Source organism: Saxophila tyrrhenica (genome assembly GCF_035928015.1).
Source record: "Saxophila tyrrhenica strain CCFEE 5935 chromosome Unknown scaffold_3, whole genome shotgun sequence".
NCBI classification, from domain to species: domain Eukaryota; kingdom Fungi; phylum Ascomycota; class Dothideomycetes; order Mycosphaerellales; family Extremaceae; genus Saxophila; species Saxophila tyrrhenica.
The window spans coordinates 544,940-564,391 of NW_027041735.1; the positions used below are offsets into that span (position 1 = coordinate 544,940).

Below are 19,452 nucleotides of genomic sequence, written 5' to 3' on the forward strand. Positions count from 1 at the left end.
AGCGCTTAGTCTAGATTTACCACAACAGAAGATTAGACATCAAGCGTAAGACAAGTCCTCTGTTGCGTGATATTCGAGAACCTCGGAAGGCACGACTCCGATGCCGCTACTGGAAATAAAGCGGGCCGCTCATTCCCATCAATCAAGCTTCGTCTTTAATCATCATCGATTGCTCTGCCGCGGCCAGACTCCAACACTTCAACTGTTTCTTCTACCATTGCCACAACCTCAACTCTCCCCTCACATTCACAACACCCATCATGGCACTACGACTCGCGACGCGGCGCCTCGCCGCCCCCATGGTCTTCCGCCGCGGCATGGCCACCACCATCGAGCACACCAAAGGCGAACCCCTCAGCACCGTGAGCGAATTGACCTCAGCCTCGCGCCCACCAGAGCCCGCGTCCAAGACCAGCAACATCCCCGACCCGAGCCCTTCGCAGCAGGCGAAGATGAAGACCTTCCACATCTACCGCTGGAACCCCGATGAGCCCACGTCGAAGCCGAAGATGCAGAGCTATTCGCTGGATCTGAACAAGACGGGGCCGATGATGCTGGATGCGTTGATTAGGATCAAGAATGAGGTGGATCCGACCTTGACGTTCAGGCGGAGTTGTCGAGAGGGGATCTGTGGAAGCTGCGCTATGAACATTGATGGGGTGAATACGCTGGCTTGTTTGTGTGAGTAGCCTCAAGGAATATCAAGAGGAAGAAGCACGCGCTAACATGGGTGTTCATAGGCCGCATCCCGACAGAGACCGCCAAAGAGTCACGCATCTACCCGTTGCCACACACCTATGTCGTCAAGGACTTGGTGCCGGACCTCACGCAATTCTACAAGCAGTACAAGTCCATCAAGCCTTATCTACAGCGCGACACGCCACCTCCAGATGTGAGTTCTACCGTATCTGCAAACCCAACACCACGTACTGACAGATTCTCAGGGCCGCGAGAACCGCCAATCCCGCACCGACCGCGCCAAGCTCGACGGCCTCTACGAATGCATCCTCTGCGCGTGCTGCAGCACATCCTGCCCATCGTACTGGTGGAACTCGGAGGAGTACCTCGGACCCGCCGTCTTGCTCCAGTCATACCGATGGATCGCCGATTCGAGAGACGAGAGGACCGCGCAGCGCAAGGACGCGCTGAACAACAGCATGAGCTTGTACCGATGCCACACGATCCTGAACTGCTCGCGAACGTGTCCAAAGGGTCTGAACCCGGCGCTGGCGATTGCGGAGATCAAGAAGAGTCTGGCTTTTGCCGGTTGAGAGAGGACGAAAGTGATTGTTTTGGAAGGATAGGAATGGTTTGGAGTTCGAGCATGGTAGGGGTTAGCTATGGTTTAGCTTGTGCATATGTTGCTGTATGTTGAATGTTGATGAATAGCATTCTTTTCACCATGCTTCGTCTCATGTGCTTCGTTCGTTGTGCCTAAACTCTAGAAAGGAAAGGGTTGGTGATTCATTGTATGTACCAAGTTACCTGATGGTGCTTTCAGCCCCTCCATCTCAACACCTCGCACACCCTGCCGCTTCCAGCGATAGCTCCGACCGCATCTCGTAGACTTCCAACCTTACACCCAACGCCACCCAGATTTAGTCATGCCCACGCGCTCGCCAGGCTGTTTCACATGTCGCAAGCGCAAGATCCGTTGCGATGAGGAACGACCGGGCTGCAAGCGGTGCGAAACGCACGGCGTCCCGTGTCCTGGCTACCGGGTCGACAAGCCAGGCGGCATTGAGTTCAAGGACCAGACGACTGTGACCAAACAAAAGGCAGATGAGCAGTATCGCGTCAAGCAGGCGATTCGCACAGCTACGGACCATGTTGTGAGGACGAACGGGTTGGCGTCTCCGTCTGATACCCTGATTATCATTAATGACGACCTCTCTACTACGGAAGCTGGATCTTGGAGCGCGGTGGATGCCAGGACTCCTGCATCCCCAGGCGCATCGGCAGTACTAGGCCTCGATGGCCTCTCGTCGGAGCAGCAAGCCGTCGTGCTCGCCAGCAGCAAGGCAGCCAAAACCCGCAGCAAAGCCATCTCGTCACTACACATCAACGCGCCACTGCAACTATACAGTCCCGACCTCGAGCGCGCATCATTATACAGCGCCTTCATCGACCTCTACCTCCCACAGATCGCGGGAAGTGCGCAGAACGGGCACTTCTCGTTCTTCCAGACGATCGCCGAGAAGCGGTCGACGCAGCCTGCGCTGCAGCAGAGCCTGGATTCGCTGTGTCTGGTGCAGATTGGGTCTCTGTATAAAGACCAAGCGCTGTTGAAGCAGGCGGTCAGACAGTACGGCAGTGCGCTCAGCAGCCTTGCTCGCTCGATAGCGAAGGGGCAGTTCCTGTACGATGACGACGTTCTTGCAGCGGTCACGGTCCTGGCGACGTGCGAACTGTTCGAGGAGATCTCGAAGATGGGCGAGGGCTGGGGGAAGCACGTTCAAGGCTCCAACCAACTGGTCGCGCTACGAGGCCCAAACTCAATGCAGTCTGATCTGGCACTCCTACTCTATTCGAACATGCGGCACGGCTCACTCATCCACGCACTCATCGCCCGCAAAGCACCCTTCATGGCCACACCCGAGTGGCGCGAAGTAGCCTTCCGCGTGCCCAAAGCCGTCCAAGACGCCAGCACGAATTTTTACGATCTTGCAATCCAGATACCCGGTCTACTCGAGAGACACGACGCTTTAGATCTCGACTCACAGGACGCTTTGGAGACATTAGACGCCATCTTAGCAGATTCAGCAGATTTGGAAGACGCAATGCGTGACTGGTTCGCCGCATGGCAAGCTCTTGGGACTTTGACATCGGACTCGCCTACACCTTACTACAGCCTCCGTCCTATCGAAGAGTTCCCCTGGTTCTGCACTCTCTGTCCTGACCGCACCTTCGCCGAAGCGTACGTGTTTCCGGATTTCTTGGTCGCCTACCTGCATTCGCTGTATTGGATGGTGATGCACTATCTCCGTACGAACACGCAGTCGCTGCAGAAGCAACGGCATCGACTCGATATCGACTGGTACCCGTCCGGCCAAGCGGTCGTGCAAGAAGATGAGCTGCTTGGTTATATCTTGAATCTGTGCCGGTGCATACCGTTCTTCGTGGAGCCGGTCAGTAGTAGCACGGGCAGTATCGGCATCTTTCTGCCGATGAGATGTGCGGCAATGTACTTTACGACACAGGGGCACTGGGAGTGGCTGAAGTGGATTGGCGCGGTGCGCAACTCGGTGTTCGTTAGAGGGCTGGCCCCGCCAAACGTGAGCAAGGAGTCGCGCACACAGCGCGTGTCGCCAGAGCCTGGATAGCCGTCTGGATCCATGCGATAAATCAGTTTGATCGTCGCCGACTCCTTGGCCTCTCAGTCGCCGTCCGGACCCAGCAATTCGTCCTCCTTGACAGGATCGTACTGCTCCGCAACCCGGATCTGTTCATCGAGCTCAACAATCTCCGGGTCAACGTTGTCACCAAGGTCTTTCGAGCCGAGGAAGACACGTCCTTCCAGCTTCTCTGGCAGATACTCTTGCACAACCCTGCCGTCGAGGAAGTCGGGGTTGTACTTGTACTCTTTGCCATATCCCATCTCCTTCATCAACCGCGTCGGCGCGTTCCGCAGATGAATCGGGATAGGCAACCCAGCGACACCAGGCTCGCTGAGAGCAGTGTACGCAGCTTTGAGGCCGCGGTATGAGCGCGTGGACTTCGGCGCCTGGCAAAGCGCAACCGTGCAGTGAGCGAGATTGATACGGCACTCTGGCATGCCGATCTTCTCTGCTGCAGTGTAGGTCGCAGTGGCGAGCGACAACAGGCTGTTGTCCGCCAGACCGACGTCCTCGCTCGCGATTACGACCATGCGCCTGGCCACGTACAGCGGGTCCTCTCCGCTCTGCAGCATGCGTGCAAGGTAATACAGCGCAGCGTCGGCGTTCGAGCCGCGAACACTCTTGTGGAAGGCGCTGATGGTGTCATAATGTTGGTCGCCAGCTCTGTCGTAGACCAACGTCTGAGTGAGAGATTGTTTGATGTCTTCGGAGGTCGATCCCGGACGTTGGCACAAGTCGAGCGCTAGTTCGAGAAGGTTGAGAGCCGTTCTGGCGTCGCCATCTGCGAAGGAAGATAGATATCGGAGTAAAGCGTAATCATCTGTTGTGAGCAAATGATGTCCACTCTGCTGCTCAGCCCCTTCCTCACCAGCATCTGTCGTCTCCTTCTCCTCGGACGCAGGGCTGGCAGACGGCGTAGGCAACGCATCCGGCACCTCACGCGCCAAAGCACGCTTCAAAATCCCAAACACATCCTCATCCCCCAGCTTCGACAGCGTAAACGTCCTGCATCTAGACAACAACGCATTCACCACCTTAAAACTCGGATTTTCTGTCGTAGCACCAATCAACGTCACCTGCCCTGCCTCGACCGGACCCAAGAAGACATCCTGCTGCGATTTACTGAACCGATGGATCTCGTCGCAGAAAATAATCGTCTTGCGTCCGGTCAGTCCCAACTCATTCTTCGCTTCTGTAAACAGCTTCTTGCACTCCGCCACGCCGCTGCTGGTGCTGTTGATCTCCACGAACCGCGTCCCTGCCGTCTGGGCGATGAGCCGGGCTATTGTCGTCTTGCCTGTGCCAGGACCGCCCCATAGGATCATTGAAGGTACGCGGTCGGTCGTGATGAGGTTGCGGAGCACGCCGTTGGGGCCAACGAGCTCTTGGCCTGCGACTTCGTCGAGGGTTTTGGGGCGCATGCGCTCTGCGAGAGGGGCGTGGGCGTTGGGCTTGTGTTTCTTGGATGGGGGTGCTTGTTTAGGCTGTTCCTGCTCCTGTTTTATATCGCCTCCAGATGCTTCTTGCTCGTCTTGGACATCCTCCGGGGCTGACCTCTTTACGCCGAACACTGGTGCCGGAGCTGTTGAGGACGGCGGCTTCGCGCTTGGTGTCTGCGGTTGGGTTGATGCGAATGCTCGTCCAAAGCTTCCGCTGGCCGGCGAGCTACTGTCATCGTCCTTGAAGCTGACATTCCTCTTCGTTGCCGGCGTGAAGAAGCTCGCAGCCTTGGAGGTCTTCGCCTGTGTCCCGTTGATTTGCGTGCTCGACGGCGCTCCCGGCTGGTCGAGGAATGACAGACATCCTGAGTCCAGATGGCGGTTGATGTCTGCTTCTTTGACGGAGCTATAGCATATCGGACACGACACCATTGGGTCTTGCTATCTGCTCTGAGGGTGTTCCAGTGAGTGGTCTCTGCTCGGCCACTCTACGCGGTGGTGGGAGACGCGAGCCAAACGGTCTAAACCCGATACGGCAGCGACAGTGACCTCACTCCATGGCTTGTTAGATCTTCCATTTCTACTATTCAACGACACCACGGTTCGGGCATGATACCAAATGCGAACGCATAGATAGATCATGGTCGCCGGCGGTACGAATCGTCGGGAGCAGTCAACATGAGAGCATGCAAGTAACCATAAGCTTATAGCACGTTCTCATGGACTGCTGGACTACAGACCCAACGAATGGCGACTCCTACCACTGAGCATAGTCCGTTATACCCACCCAAGAAAGCATCGCACCACATTGAACGAACCAAGATGGCTCCACTACCGTCCACCTGGCGCTGGCAGCCGGTTGACGACGATGGCAGGAAAGTGGAATGTGGAGCGCAAGTATATAGTAAAGATGAAGACGCTCCTGTCCGTTCGATCTTCCATCCCAAATGGCTGGCAATGATGCTGTTCACTGGTCTTCTTGCTATTGCTTTCTTCACCCTGTCTCCTGGCCTTGCGATACCGATCGGTAGCCGAAAAGGAGGCAACAGCATCGGCAAGCCTCTGAGGTTTGCGAAAGACGGGACATTCCAGATCAGCATCTTCGGAGATTTACACTTCGGCGAAAATGCGTGGGAGCAATGGGGACCTCAGCAGGACATCTGGTCGACGTATGTCATCAATCAGGTGCTCGACGCGGAATCGCAGCAGCTGGTCGTTCTCAATGGCGACCTCATCACTGGCGAAAACACGTTCTTGGAGAACAGCACAGATTACCTCAACCAGATTGTGGCGCCACTCGTTCAACGAGATCTATCCTGGGCATCAACATACGGCAACCATGATTCGCAATATAATCTCTCGCGGGAGAATATACTGGCGCACGAACGATTGTACTTGAACGCACGCACCACGCAAATGGTCTTTGGACGAGACGCTGGGGTCACTAACTACTACTTGCCTGTGTACTCGCACAAGAATAAGCACAAGCCAGCATTGATATTATGGTTCTTCGACTCGCGCGGCGGGTTCTACTACCAGGAACAGGACGCAGCAGGTGATCCCATCGGACAACCCGACTGGGTCGATCAGAGCGTCGTGGACTGGTTCAGTACAACGAACGAGCAGCTGACCACCGACCACCGTGGACCCATTCCCAGCGTCGGTTTCGTGCACATCCCAATGAATGCATCTCGAGCACTGCAAACTGAAGTCGGAGTTCGAAAGCACTACCAGCCAGGCATCAACCACGACTATCCTCTTGCCCAGCAAGCACAAGGCTGGTGTCCCGATGGCGCAAATGATGGACCATGCAGCTACGGAGGCCAAGACGTGCCGTTCATGGAAGCCATTGCGTCGACGCCGGGCATGATGGCTCTGTTCAGCGGTCACGACCATGGAGATAGTTGGTGCTACAAGTGGGACACCCAGCTCCCTGGTATTTCGATGACGGGCAACGGCGTGAATCTCTGTTTTGGCCAGCATTCTGGATACGGTGGCTACGGAACGTGGACAAGAGGCTCACGGCAGGTGCTTGTGCACGAGAATATGCTCAAGGATCTTGACAACTTGGAGCTTGAGACGTGGATCCGGCTGGAGAACCAGAATGTGGTGGGCGCGGTGACGCTAAACTCGACTTATGGGCAAGATAGATACCCAGCGACGAAGGACACGCATACGCATTGCCCCACATGTAAGTAGTCCTGGCTTGTAGCTATGTACATTGCAATAATTGTCAAAAGGTGTCTATTGAGGTCACGAAACGCCACATAATGCTACCCACCTTCTGCCCCTCCGTCTCACTGTCAGGAATCAAGCACAACACCTCTTCAATACGTCCAATCATCCGGCACTTCAGCTGCCGGCGCTTCGGTCTCGTTCGGCGCGTCGACGAAAGCCGTCACCCACTGCAGCATACGCGTCAGCACCACTCCAACTGATTCCATGACTAGTCTGACGTACCTCTACCGGTCCCGGCGCAGTTATCGTGACCGCAGCAACAGCAACACCAGACGGCTGCAGCGGCCCTTCAGATTTCGCCTCTACATATGCTCCGTCCACAGCATCATCTACCGCATCGGCCGCCGCATCATCCGGTAGGTCCTGTATAGTCTCCGGCACCGCTCCGTCGACTCCCTTAGCCGCTGTACCGTCGACACCTGCAGCTTCTGACGGGACAGATTCGTCTTCAGCAACCTCCTCCAATTTCTCCCCCACCCTATGCGCCTTATGGCTCTTATGCCCCTTCCCAGGCTTCTTCACAGCAGCCTTCGTGAAACTCCCACCCGCCAGCTTCGCACTCCACTCCTCCGCTTCCACCTCTGCCGCCATCTTCGCATCCGCCAGCGCCTTCGCTCGATCCGCTACCTCCTGCTTCGCCGCCGCCTCAGCATCGAGTTTCTCCTGCAACTTCGCTCTGGCCTCCGTGACCGCGTTGGTGGCTTTGGTGATGTCGTGCCGGTTCCACGCGTCTTCGGGCGCCATGACGAGGACCTTGAGGCTGGCGACTGTGTTTGAGACAGAGGCTAGTTCGAGGTTGTGAGGGCTGTCTTTATTGTTTTCGTCGAAGTTGTTGTCGAGGAGGTCTTTTCCGCCGGCGAAGATGGCTTTGTGGGCGGATTGGAGGAGGACTTTGTTGCTGTTGGTGACTGCGGATGTTAAGGGGGCGGATGTCTCGACCAGTTTGTCCATTAGTTCTTGCAGCTTTGTGGTGTCGAAAGACGACTTCTCGTCTTCGAACTCCTTCTTCAACGCCACTTGCGCAGCGGAAATGCTCTCCTTCTGCTCATCATTCAGCCGATCAATGTACTCCTCCATCCGCTGCTCCGTCAGCGTAATCAACTCCAGCGCATTCTTCCTCGTCTCCGCCACCTTCTCCTCTCTACCCTTCCGTAAATTCCTTTGCTCATGCCAGAAATCCCTCGCCTCCTGCGGATAACTCGTCGATTTCACCGGGACTTCCCAATCATCCAAATGCTGCTCAGCCCGCTGCAACCAATAATGCATCCGCGCTTCCCGGTCCCCGACCCCAGCGAAATGCACAAGCAGATCCCCCCGCCGGACTTGGAAAGGTTGCAACGTCTCGTTGTGCTCGCCTTGGTAAGCGTTGAACCACCGCTGCGGAGCCTGCACGATATGTTTCGCGAACTCCGGCTCCTGCATCAGCGAATTCATCGCCGACTGGTCGCGGAACTGCAGCGGTTCGTCGGGGCGGAAGTGACGGTACGAGACGATGCCTGAGAACAACCGGACGGCCCACTGATTCACGCGGATGGGAAAGACGCCGTTGTTCAGCCCGTTCCAGTCGTTGGAGTACATGAGGTAGACGTCATCGAACTCTGTTCCTGGTGGAGGCAGGAAGGTTTCAATGGGCACGTTGGGGTTGAGGATGATGGTGTCGGCGTCGACCCAGAAGAGCCAGTCGAGTCGCTCGCTTTCGGGCTTCGACATCTCGCGGAGCAGGTTGCTGAGGATGTAGGCTGGTTTGGACCAGACGTCGTCCATGAGCTGCTGGCGCAGGACGTGGAGGCGGTAGCCTTGTACCTTGTCGTGCCGCTCGTGGGTGCGGATGCAGCGTTCCCAGAAGCTGTTGCCGGAGAAGAGGATGGTCATCTTGCCAATTCGCGTTCGGGCACCTAGTCTTTCGTCGTCGTTGACGCCTTCCTTGACGGTCTCGCCGCCTAGGCTGAGTGAAGTCTTGTTCTTGCCGCCATTGGCCTCGCTCGTGTCGTTGTAGAGATCGTGCACTTTCGGTCCTTTCGCGAAGTACGGGTTCCACGACTGGATCTTGTGGCTGACCGCGTTTCGCAGCTCTGCCAACGCCCCAGAGACTGAAGGCTCTCCCTCCTTGCCGTGTTGCTGCTTGCTTGTCTCTGCCAACTCCTCTTCCAGCTCGTTGCCAATGATACCAGGCCTCTTCCCCTTCACTCCATGAGTGCCAAAGCCAGAAGGATCACTCAAAACTCCAGACGAAGAGGTGTCGTATGAAGTCTGCTCCGTATCCACTGCATCCTCGCTCGGTCCCAGCTTCGACGTCACCACCCATCCCAACGCCAAGCAGGCTACTGCCAGCAGGAAAGTCTTGAGTCTGGTATGTCCCACCGTGCCTTTCCGTGACCGCGAAGGACGTAGCCATTGTGGAAACGTGCTCGGAGACAGAGGCGAGAGTGGCGAGTTGGGTGAGCTGTCCCGGTACGGTCGTGTTAGCGAGCCCCATGAAGCCATTCCGTCTATACACAGCCTTCGTAGAGTGGAGAGTGAATAGTGTTGTAATATTTTTTCACTTTTCATGCTGGATATTGTCGCGCAAATCTCGTGTTTACATGCCATACCGCGAAAGCGTGGCGGCATGCAAGGCGTCGTGGAGTTGGAACGCCTGGGCCTTCGTATGGTGAGCCTACAACTCCGCCTGATCAGCTTTATTGTAACGACTTACCCAGTTACTGCAATGGTCATGAAGAGATGGTCAGGAGACCTGTCAATGAAGCAGTCATTGCCATAGTCTACATACTATACATATACTGTTGCCGATTGCTGGCGTTGTAGAAGCTCACTGGACCTCACGCTTTTCCGTCGTCCCATCGAAGAACAGGCGCGCTGAACGCTATTGCAGACGACCATCCTCTTCGCACTCGAAATGACCACTCGGCCAGTACCCCTTTGCCAAGCTTTGACTAGAGCATCACTCCTCCGGCGCTCCAGCCTTCAACGTCTGCTCTGGGTACCGGCTTTCGTTCCCTCCCTCGTACAGGACCTGATCCCCCTTCCCACCCATCTCTATGAACTCCTCCGGGTCCCTCGCGGCCGCCGGTTCAGGCTCGACGGTCTTCTCCACATGCGCATTCGCGTCGTTCTTTCCACCCTTAACGTTGTTCGTGACAAAGCGTGGCCCAGCGTTCTTGTTGAACACCTTAACAGGCGGCTTGTTGTCTGTCGGAGGGTCAAGTACCTGGTCGACCTTCACATCGTTGATCGAACTCAGAAGTGTGCGCTCTCGCTGCGGCTTCCGCTTGCTGAAGTCAAGCCCGGCCAGTGCGCCTGTGAGTCCATCGGTACTATCGGTGACACTCATCGACTGCTGTGTGGTCCAGGGATGCTCCAGGCATTCGTCGATCGTGATGCGCTTGTCCACATCCACGGTAAGCATGCGATCGATGAGGTCGAGCGCCTCATCGCCGACGCTATCCCAGTAGGGTGATGGATAGTCGAAGCGGCCCATCTTGATCTGCTGGGAGAGGTTGTATGGGTTCGTGGGTGAGTAGAGCTCGTCGGAGAATGGTGGAAACCCGCAGAGGCTGATGTAGAGAACGACACCAAGCGACCAAACATCGACAGCGCGGGTGTATCGGCGGTGATTCGTCTGTTGCAGGATCTCAGGTGCGACGTACGACGGAGTGCCACACAAGGTGGTGGTGAACGATTCCTCGCCGATAATCTTCGCCAGACCAAAATCCGCGAGCTTGACGTTGAGGTTCTTGTCGGTCAAGAGAATATTCTCTGGCTTGATGTCTCGGTGGACGATGTTGCGCTCGTGCTAGAGATGATCATCAGTGGCAGTTCGATGAGAAGTTTCGAAGGTTGACTTACCAAATACTTGACACCTTGAAACAGCTGGATGAAAACCTTCCTGGTCTCCACCTCTGACAGCTTCTGCTTCATCACGATCCAGTTGAAGAGCTCTCCTTCGGGTGCAAGCTCGAGTATGAGATACACGCCATCGTTCTCGTCGTACGTGTCCTTCAAGCACAGCATGTTCGGGTGACTGACACCCTTCAAGACGGCAATCTCCTGCTGCAAGCCGTCAACCTTACTCCGCTCGCCGGGACCCCCTCGCTTCTCAAACTTCTTCACTGCGAATCGTATGCCCGTGCTCTTCTCAGTAGCCAAGTAAACAGTCGCGAAGTGGCCTTTACCAAGCTGTCCTTGCAGTGCGTAGTGCGAGTGGAACTGGCCGGTCCCTCTGCTGCGTGGATAGCGGAAGATGAAGCGCGCCTGGTCAAGGATGGAAATCTCGTCGCCATCCGACAGCTCTCTCCGCTTGTTGCGACCGACGTAGGCATCGTTGACATACGTGCCATTCCCGCTGAGATCTTCAAGCACAGCAATTCTATTGCCGCCTTTCTTCTCGTTGAAGAACAGTGCATGTCTGTTGCTCACCGTGAGACCGTTAATGATGCGGTCGCACTCTGGGTGCCGTCCGAGTAGATAGCCTCCGACGGGAATGCCTTTCGTATTCTTGTCGACTTCATATTCGTCCTCCTTCTTCTTCCAGTGCTTCTTGGGGACTTTCTGTCGCCCACTGGCCTCGCCAAGCTTTCTGGGCGGTATTGGACATGCCGCGCGATCACGGAAGACGAGAGGGTCGGAGAAGCCGTCTACTGGTACCAGATAACCCCACACCCCCTCGGCCTCTTCATCTTCTACTTCGTACGCGATGGGCGGGGGCGGGATGAACTGCGAGAAAGGCTGCGTGTCGGACGGTGGTGACGACAGACCGTTGGCCTGGGACGCTGGGGCCGGACTCGACCTGGGGGTTGCGCGCTGCTGAACCTCCTCGTGCTTGGCCGGCGGGGAGGCGGTGATGTCTCTGGTTTGCTCGTCCTCGGTGGTGTCTCGTCGTGTTACCGGGGAGGGTAAAGCGCCCTGCTTGACCTGCTCGCCCTCGTCTTCCACGTGCGATAGGCGTGCTGATCTGCGAGGCTTCTTCGAGTCGACCGAGTCGCCCGCCGATGCCTGCTATTGTCAGCAGTTATCCGCTTGTTTGGGATCATGGTGGTGGGTGAAGACGTACTCTGTTCCGCTTGAGTGAGGCCATCTTGCCGGCCCTTCTGCCTCAGGGTAAGACAGCTCGATGCAGCTTGTGTCTGAGTCTACAAGAGAGGGGGTGTAAGCGAGTGTCTACACAATCTCACACACTATGGCGACACGACGGCTGGCAAGCAAATGGCGTTGTCGAGCGAAGAGCAGATGCTGACGTTCCAGCGAACCCTCGGTCACTGACATCAATCGCTCAACGCTCTGAACTTTGATCTCTCACAACTGCCTCGCTCCTTCCTTCTCGCTACTCGTCGGAGCCTGTTCCGGCCGGCCAATCACCGCTCCCGCGGTTTCGTGTTACACCTCTTCTTCACTCCCTGCATCCTCTTCTCCAACATTGAACTACAAGTCATCCATTCTGGTATGTTGACGCACACCAGTCTGTGCGATACGGCAGCAACATTGTACTGGTATTGATCGCGGTGCACCAAAGCAAACGACTTCGTGGTAGACTTTCTTGGCTGCTTCTTCCCCATCCTTCCTCCACGACTCTATCTACCGTCACATTTCATCTTCTACTCAATCGACATCATACACATCCCATCCCGACCATGCCCTTCTCCCACCATTCCCACTCCGGCCAGTTCTGCGGCCACGCTACCAACACCCTCGAAGAAGTCGTCCAAAATGCCATTAAAAAAGGCATGACCATCTTCTGCATGACCGAGCACATCCACCGCGACAGGATTGATTTCTACCCCAACGAGGAAAAGTCTCACACGCCTAAAAGTCTGGAACAGCTCTACGACGACTTCTACCACGAGGCGTCACGGCTACGAAAAGCCTACGCCGACCAGATCCAGCTATTCATCGGATTCGAAAGCGAGTGGATACGCGACTCAAGCTTAGGTATCATAGAAGGGCTGCTGGCGAATTACGACCTGGACCTGTTCGTGGGAAGCGTGCACCATGTTCACACTTGGCCTATTGACTATGACACGCCCATGTACCATGAAGCAAGAAAGGTAGCCGGTGGTAGTGATGAGCAAGTGTTTGCGGACTTCTTTGACGCGCAGTATGCAATGCTGCAGGTGCTCAAACCTCCTATTGTTGGCCATTTCGACCTCATACGGTTGAAGAGCGATAAGCCGGATGGTAGCTTCAGGGTCTGGGCGGAGGTCTGGGAGAAGATTATGCGAAACCTCAAATTCGTCGCTGGTTATGGCGGTGTATTGGAGCTGAACAGCAGTAGTCTGAGGAAGGAGATGAGTGAGACTTATCCGCAGGTCGAAATCTGCAAGGTACGATTCGCTTCAACTCGCAATGCAATCGATTGCTAACACGACGTAGGAATTCTTGTCAATGGGCGGCCACTTCACGCTCTCAGACGACAGCCACGGCATCGATCAAGTCGGCCTGAACTACGGTAAAGTGCTCGACTGCATCAAGGCGGCCGGTATCAATGAGATATGCCATCTGGCACCGGCAGCAGATGGCGTGAAAGTTAACGACAGCCGCTTCCCCAACGTCGGCTGGAAGACTGTAGCGGTCAACGATCTCGAAGCTCACGGATTTTGGAAGGCGTCGAACCAGAGCTCATCAAGGTGATGTGGAATCAACCCCAGATCCTGCTCGGTCCCGCCCTTCACAAAAAACGCCACATGCAGACCTTGCTGCCGGCAAGAGCTCGCCATCGCCAGCTTTGACGCCACAAGAGGTTACGGATCGATGCGGCCGCAGGCAGTGCTGCAGATCTATCAACCACATCCGATGGCTGGAAGCGTCGACGCCAGAAGAGCTCAAGCGGTGAGCAACTCGAGACGTGGCAGTGAGCTATATCTCCCTCTACCGACATATAGCCAAGGAGAGAGGCGGCATACCACTGCACGCTCGGGTGCTTTCTGCACACTACTGCGAGTGCACGACTTGTGATCGTGTATCAGAATTCTTTAACGACGAAGGGTCGATGGAGAGGCGGCAAACTAGGCTATACGACTTCCATTATCGTCTACCATCTTTTCTGACATTGCCAGGCTCGCCCTCCCCACTGAGTGGAGAATGGTCCGTGTTGCACTGCGGGGACCGCGCAAATGCATGTATATAGCCTACCATATCGTGCTCGGAACGAACACGAGCCTTGAACATCTATTCCGAGTTTCTGCAAACTTGAAACGAAGGCGGTCCGCATCCACCTCCGACGGCCTCAAGTCACCGCCCCAAATGCACCTCTGGGATTTATCAGCACAGTTAGCTGTCGTGGCAGGGATGTCGACGCAATCCATGTAGATCCGATCCCACGGTAGAAAGGTTTCACGACATTTCACGATCTCCCCTTACATGTCAAGCTCAGGAAATGGAGATAAGTCCGCAAATCGCTCGGGATCACCTCTTCCCATCGGCAGACCGAGTCCAGCGCCCCCCAAGATCGAATGCACAAAGACGGTAAGCAGCCCATCTCCCGACCTCTAGACCCGGCACAAGTCGACATGTCGCTCATGACTCGCTGCCGAACCAGTGAGACGGGATATGACGGGGATTGCGAGACACCTTAGCCCTACGTCGCCGATCGCAGAAAGCCGCCGACACTCTGACTGGCTTAAGGTTGAGTTGGGGAAGTGACGTGCGATTCATTTATTATTAAACGTCCGCGTGTCTTACTTGAAGTTTGGGAAAGAGCTCGAGACCCTTTTTCGTTTTCTCTTCTCACCTTCATCTTTGAAACTTCACATCTACACACACAGCTCGACGAAGGATTAAAGGACAGACATCACCATGGGCGTCACGAAGCAGATGATCACCCCCGGCAACGGCGTGGACAAGGCGAAGAAGGGCGATCAGATCACGATGGAGTATACCGGCAACCTTTACGATGAGAGCGCGCCGAATAAGAAGGGCAATCAGTGAGTACTTTTCACTTCCGGTGTAAGCACCGCTGACTTCTTGTGCTTAGGTTCGACTCTTCGGTGGGTCGCGGAGACTTCAAGACGTCCATCGGCACTGGCCAGGTGATCAAAGGTGAGTTGTTGTCCTTTCAGCATGTGGTAGATTATATAATCTACCCTGGACAGGTCGGGAATGCTGCAAAAGGACATGTTACTGACTTGGCTGTAGGCTGGGACGAGGGCGTTCTGAGCGTCGACGGCGGCATGACTCTGGGTGAGAAGGCCACCCTCACCATCACTGGGTATGGTTCACATGAGGTGAAGAGTATGGATTCTTGGACAAGGTACTGACGACTGAGCAGCGACTACGCGTATGGCAGCCGAGGCTTCCCAGGTCTGATCCCGCCGAATGCCACCCTGGTGTTGTGAGTCGAGACTTTGTGAGCCCCTGTGAGTGAGTATGCTGATTCCTGTTACAGCGACGTCCAGCTCAAGGCCATCAACGGCAAGACTATGTAGAGTCGCCGCGATGAGACCTGAAGGAAGATCTTGAGAGCGGATGATGATCGATAGTGCGAGCTGGAGACTTGCTACAAGAAACGACAGCGGAAATGTATTACAGCGGCAGACGAGGCGTTTCTCCCAAGGACACAGAGGTTAATGTGCTCTGTCTTTCTTCTACCACTTGTCTCTTGAGCTCTTTCCCACTCTTTCCATGCAGCACTCAGAAGATTGGCCTTGATTGGCCAGCCTCGACCGCTCAGCCTCAAGCAATGTACCAACTCCGCCTTCCTGCCTTCAAGTTTCCTTCAACCTCAAGTCTGCCATGTTGTTCCACTTTCTCCCTGCTTTGCCAGCCAGACTGCTGACCTGATGGCAGAACCATTCAGTCTGGCAACCGGCGCCATCCAAGTCGCCGGCGCCGGGCTCCAGCTGGCCAAAACACTCTACGAATTCATCGATACTGTCAAGACTGCGCACAAACATATCAATACAATAGCTGTCGAGGTCAAGCTAACCTCTTCCGTACTGCAACATCTCGGGACGCTCTTGAAGGATCACGAGAGCGAGAAGCTATGTTCTGCCGCCATCGTCGCCGACGCTGGATCAGCCTTCAAAGGCTGTGGAGATGCTTTTCGCGAGATTGACGAAGCTTTTAGGCCTATGATCAGACAAGCAAGCAGCAGGGCGACAGGGCTGTCAATATCCGCACTATGGGCATGGCCGCTCAAGAAGGGCAAGCTGGAGACCCTGCAGGCGAATCTGGAGCGCTTGAAGACGACTTTGTTGCTGATGTTGTCGGTCGTTAGCTATGCTAGAGAGAAGAAAACGAGGTGGGTAGTCAAAGTCCACCGCTGGCAGTACTGAAGTAACTGTTTCCAGATCAATCGACCTCACGGCCGAGAAGCTACAGATGTTGAACCTGATGAAGGCGAAGGACGATGCCACCAAGCGCCACGAGGAGCTCATGCTCCAATTCGCCGACTTGCAAAGAGATGCACTTGCTGCGCAGGAGACTGGACCTCGGATTCCATCGGCACCGAGGATGTCTCCGCCGCCTCTAGATTTCCTCAATCTTCCATCGCCAGCAACCAATGTTGCCAGGAGCACCAGTTCAAATACTCAGCCGCCCCTACCTACTTGCTTCCATCCAGGGTACCCTTACTCGCCTTCGTACACGGGCTCAACCGACTCAGCCTCAGATGCTAGCCATGGCCAGGTTCAGCAGCTCCTGGTAGAGTGCGCACGCGTCGCCTCCCAGCTGTCGCTGTCGATCAACAAAGCTTCCATGGACTGGATGACGTTTCAGAAGCTGGACGCTTCCCATATCCGCGTCCAAATCGAGAGATTGACGCCCATGGTGACTCGGGTGTATGCACATGAACAGGAGGCCAGACGTTGTCTCCAAGCCGCCATAATAACGCTATCTCCAGCTCTTGCATGTGCTGCTCCTGGCATGGGCTGTCAGTACCCACCGCCCACCACTACAGTGCCTTTTGCGGCTGCTAGAAACAGGCCCCAAACACGTGCACCAAATGATAGTACTGACGGCCGCCAAAGCGCGGATGTACCCCCTTCTAACTCTTCGGATTCACAAGTCAGGCAGGCCTCGAAGAAATCTGCATCATCCAAGATGTACGGCGAATACCGATTGCACGGCCTCCCTCTGATTCCGTCTCATACCGACCGGGAGGATGGCACGCCTCACGAGCGTCCTGAAGCGCGAACCGCGCGATTCAGCCCTATCCGTGCAGGCGGCAGCGTGGCCAGCTATCCCATTGAGCGAAAAGGGCACAGGGTAGCGAGTGGCAGTCTGAGCGACAATGCCCACAAGAGGCGGAAAGGCAACAATGAGGCTCCAGATGCCAGCGTGCTAGACCATGATTACCAAGACGTCTTCGACGACGTAAAGGTGCAGCCCGGGCCACTGGTAGATGACGCCGAAGGTTTCGAGTCCGCAGCTGGCGTTGTCCATGGATGTGAGACAGCGGAGCGATGGACTTTGGATAGCGTCGATGAGCTTGTGAGGCGGTGGACGACCATAGCTGCGTGATCGGGCGTTGTTTTGAGTATTATGCTTATGCCTTCTTCCCGTCCTCATTCTCAGCCTCCCCACCCATCACCTCCTCCACCGGCCACGCCTCCGCACACCTCCTCTCATCCTCCTCACCCCACACCCTCGGCAAGACCGCGAAAACAAGATAACTCGTATGCGTCCTCACCTCCGGCTCCGTCCTCTGCACCAAATTCCCCTCCTTATACATCTTCCTCCCCTCCGCCTCCCGCTTGATCTTCTCCAACCGCTCCGCCTTACTCTGGATCTTTTTCTGCTGGCCGCCTTCCTCCGCCGCCGCTCGATTCTCATGATACACGCTCAGTTTACTCTCCACATCCCGTAATCGCTGGATCGCTTCTTCAACGCTCGCGGCGCTGGCGTTGACGCCGCGGAGCCCTTCCTCTTTGAGCCCGACGCGGTCGCGTCGCACGTCGATGCGTTTGTGCTGGACTTCGCACATGCTGATCTCGGTCCAGTGGTTTTTGCGCAGGAAGGAGACGGTGGCGGTGACTTGTTCGATGCACGGGGAGAAGGTGCAGAGGTGGGTGGGACCCGAGGGGTTGAGAGGGGCGGAGGGGGTGGAGCGGGTGAGGTGTTTGAGTGCGAGCCAGGGGGCGGGGAGGTCGAGGAATATGGCATCTGCGCGAGGGGGAGGTGTGGAAGCGTCGAGAGCGAAGCCCTTGTTGCAGACGTCTCGATGGGTGAGGTGGACTATACTGTCCAGGCCGTGGTCGTGGAGTTCTTGGCGTAGAGTGGCGACTCGGGGCTCGTGGTATTCGTATGAGTAGACTTTGCCAGAATGCTGCGTACTGGTTGAGGATGAGGAAGGATAGCCATTGAAGACCGCTCGCGCCGCCGCGTGGGTGAAGCTGCCACTACCAGCCCCAGCTTCAATGATCGTGCTTCCTGGCCTCGCTCGAAGCCGTTGTAGTATGTAGCTGTAGTCCGGCGTATAAACGACCTGTGTCCTATGGTCCAGGGACGACGTCCATGCTTCCGGCGTAGGAGGTAGAATGTGACAGAACCCAGATCCAGCCTCGACTGCTGCTTTCGGCACTAATGGTTGTTCGTTCTGCTGTGGAGGCTGCTTCAGCTTCTTTGCTGGACTTGTGGGCACATCGTCAATCTGCGAGCTCTCGTCCGCCTTGCGCTTCTTGCTGCTGTCCGAATCCTTGGAGGCGGCATTAGAGGGTCCACTACGCTCCCCTTGGTCTTTTGGCGGCTCCTTGTGCTGCTTGCCTTTTCGTCCCCGTGAGCCGGTGTCGACTTTACTCGCTCGAATCTGAGTTCCCCATTCAGTGCCGAGCAGCGTGCTATGAGGGAAGCTTCCGAATCGGGTGTTCGTCACTGCGCCCTCTGCGTATCCTTCGTCGGCGGTTGTGCGAAGCGTGAGTGGCAATAGGCTGTCTCTCTTGAGATGTAGGATGGCTAGGGAGTCCGGTCCTGTGAGCGGAGTACTGTGGAAGAAGGGCGATGGTCTTTTTGATGGAGCCTCCAGAGGTTCATCTGCTGCCATGCTGATAATTTTGTTGTTCCAAAGAGAAATGGCAGCAGTGTTTTTGGCAGACCAATTCACTGCACCCTGTAGCATTCCACAGCATTCGTTTTTAGTATTCTGAGTCGAGCTTGATATGCTACACCAAGACGATATCAACTGGATGTTTCGGGCAGAATTTCACAAGACAACATTTTACAATCACTTCTTCTCATAGTCACATGACTGGGCCGAATCTGGAACGAATGCGGCTCTGGCCAGAACGAGTCGGGAGAGTTCCTTCTCTGCGCTACCCCACGGCGAGGTGCAGGTACGAGTGCCGATCGATCCAACTTTTCTAGTGGGAGCCGTAGAGCTCAACGGCAGGAAGTCTTCACCTTTGCCCTCTTGCGCCTGCATCGTACAAACCTCCTGCCATTGAGCGGTCGAGGAAGGCGCTGAAGGAGGCGATCAACGAGATCTATATCCTTCCCTTGCAACTTTCCTC

The 19,452-nt window shown here is 55.7% G+C and overlaps 10 protein-coding genes across 10 annotated transcripts; 6 read left to right on the top strand and 4 right to left on the bottom strand.

Moving 5' to 3' along the window:
- Window positions 1-260: 260 nt before the first annotated feature.
- On the top strand, window positions 261-1,271 carry SDH2 (succinate dehydrogenase complex, subunit B; the record flags this gene model as incomplete). The annotated part of the gene is made up of 3 exons (XM_064799385.1): window positions 261-681; window positions 741-892; window positions 945-1,271. The coding sequence occupies 3 exons, from the start codon at window positions 261-263 to the stop codon at window positions 1,269-1,271; spliced, it is 900 nt and encodes a 299-aa protein (XP_064662140.1).
- A 333-nt stretch (window positions 1,272-1,604) lies between these two features.
- On the top strand, window positions 1,605-3,323 carry LTR77_002127 (uncharacterized protein; the record flags this gene model as incomplete). Its single annotated transcript, XM_064799386.1, has 2 exons — window positions 1,605-3,128; window positions 3,201-3,323. The coding sequence occupies 2 exons, from the start codon at window positions 1,605-1,607 to the stop codon at window positions 3,321-3,323; spliced, it is 1,647 nt and encodes a 548-aa protein (XP_064662141.1).
- Window positions 3,324-3,376: 53 nt separating this feature from the next.
- Window positions 3,377-5,336, bottom strand: MGS1 (DNA-dependent ATPase mgs1; the record flags this gene model as incomplete). Its single annotated transcript, XM_064799387.1, has 2 exons — window positions 3,377-5,183; window positions 5,332-5,336. The coding sequence occupies 2 exons, from the start codon at window positions 5,334-5,336 to the stop codon at window positions 3,377-3,379; spliced, it is 1,812 nt and encodes a 603-aa protein (XP_064662142.1).
- A 263-nt stretch (window positions 5,337-5,599) lies between these two features.
- LTR77_002129 (uncharacterized protein) lies at window positions 5,600-7,028 on the top strand (the record flags this gene model as incomplete). Its single annotated transcript, XM_064799388.1, has 2 exons — window positions 5,600-6,968; window positions 7,018-7,028. 2 exons carry the CDS (start codon window positions 5,600-5,602, stop codon window positions 7,026-7,028), a joined length of 1,380 nt encoding a protein of 459 aa, XP_064662143.1.
- A 76-nt stretch (window positions 7,029-7,104) lies between these two features.
- Window positions 7,105-9,499, bottom strand: LTR77_002130 (uncharacterized protein; the record flags this gene model as incomplete). Its single annotated transcript, XM_064799389.1, has 2 exons — window positions 7,105-7,182; window positions 7,238-9,499. 2 exons carry the CDS (start codon window positions 9,497-9,499, stop codon window positions 7,105-7,107), a joined length of 2,340 nt encoding a protein of 779 aa, XP_064662144.1.
- A 457-nt stretch (window positions 9,500-9,956) lies between these two features.
- Window positions 9,957-12,089, bottom strand: DUN1_2 (serine/threonine protein kinase; the record flags this gene model as incomplete). Its single annotated transcript, XM_064799390.1, has 3 exons — window positions 9,957-10,808; window positions 10,862-12,007; window positions 12,066-12,089. The coding sequence occupies 3 exons, from the start codon at window positions 12,087-12,089 to the stop codon at window positions 9,957-9,959; spliced, it is 2,022 nt and encodes a 673-aa protein (XP_064662145.1).
- A 553-nt stretch (window positions 12,090-12,642) lies between these two features.
- Window positions 12,643-13,639, top strand: LTR77_002132 (uncharacterized protein; the record flags this gene model as incomplete). Its single annotated transcript, XM_064799391.1, has 2 exons — window positions 12,643-13,332; window positions 13,382-13,639. 2 exons carry the CDS (start codon window positions 12,643-12,645, stop codon window positions 13,637-13,639), a joined length of 948 nt encoding a protein of 315 aa, XP_064662146.1.
- A 1,164-nt stretch (window positions 13,640-14,803) lies between these two features.
- LTR77_002133 (uncharacterized protein) lies at window positions 14,804-15,432 on the top strand (the record flags this gene model as incomplete). The annotated part of the gene is made up of 5 exons (XM_064799392.1): window positions 14,804-14,931; window positions 14,982-15,046; window positions 15,143-15,215; window positions 15,276-15,338; window positions 15,393-15,432. The coding sequence occupies 5 exons, from the start codon at window positions 14,804-14,806 to the stop codon at window positions 15,430-15,432; spliced, it is 369 nt and encodes a 122-aa protein (XP_064662147.1).
- Window positions 15,433-15,786: 354 nt separating this feature from the next.
- On the top strand, window positions 15,787-17,467 carry LTR77_002134 (uncharacterized protein; the record flags this gene model as incomplete). Its single annotated transcript, XM_064799393.1, has 2 exons — window positions 15,787-16,247; window positions 16,297-17,467. The coding sequence occupies 2 exons, from the start codon at window positions 15,787-15,789 to the stop codon at window positions 17,465-17,467; spliced, it is 1,632 nt and encodes a 543-aa protein (XP_064662148.1).
- Window positions 17,468-17,492: 25 nt separating this feature from the next.
- On the bottom strand, window positions 17,493-18,986 carry TRM61 (tRNA (adenine-N(1)-)-methyltransferase catalytic subunit trm61; the record flags this gene model as incomplete). Its single annotated transcript, XM_064799394.1, has 1 exon — window positions 17,493-18,986. One exon carries the CDS (start codon window positions 18,984-18,986, stop codon window positions 17,493-17,495), a length of 1,494 nt encoding a protein of 497 aa, XP_064662149.1.
- Between the last annotated feature and the right edge of the window lie 466 nt (window positions 18,987-19,452).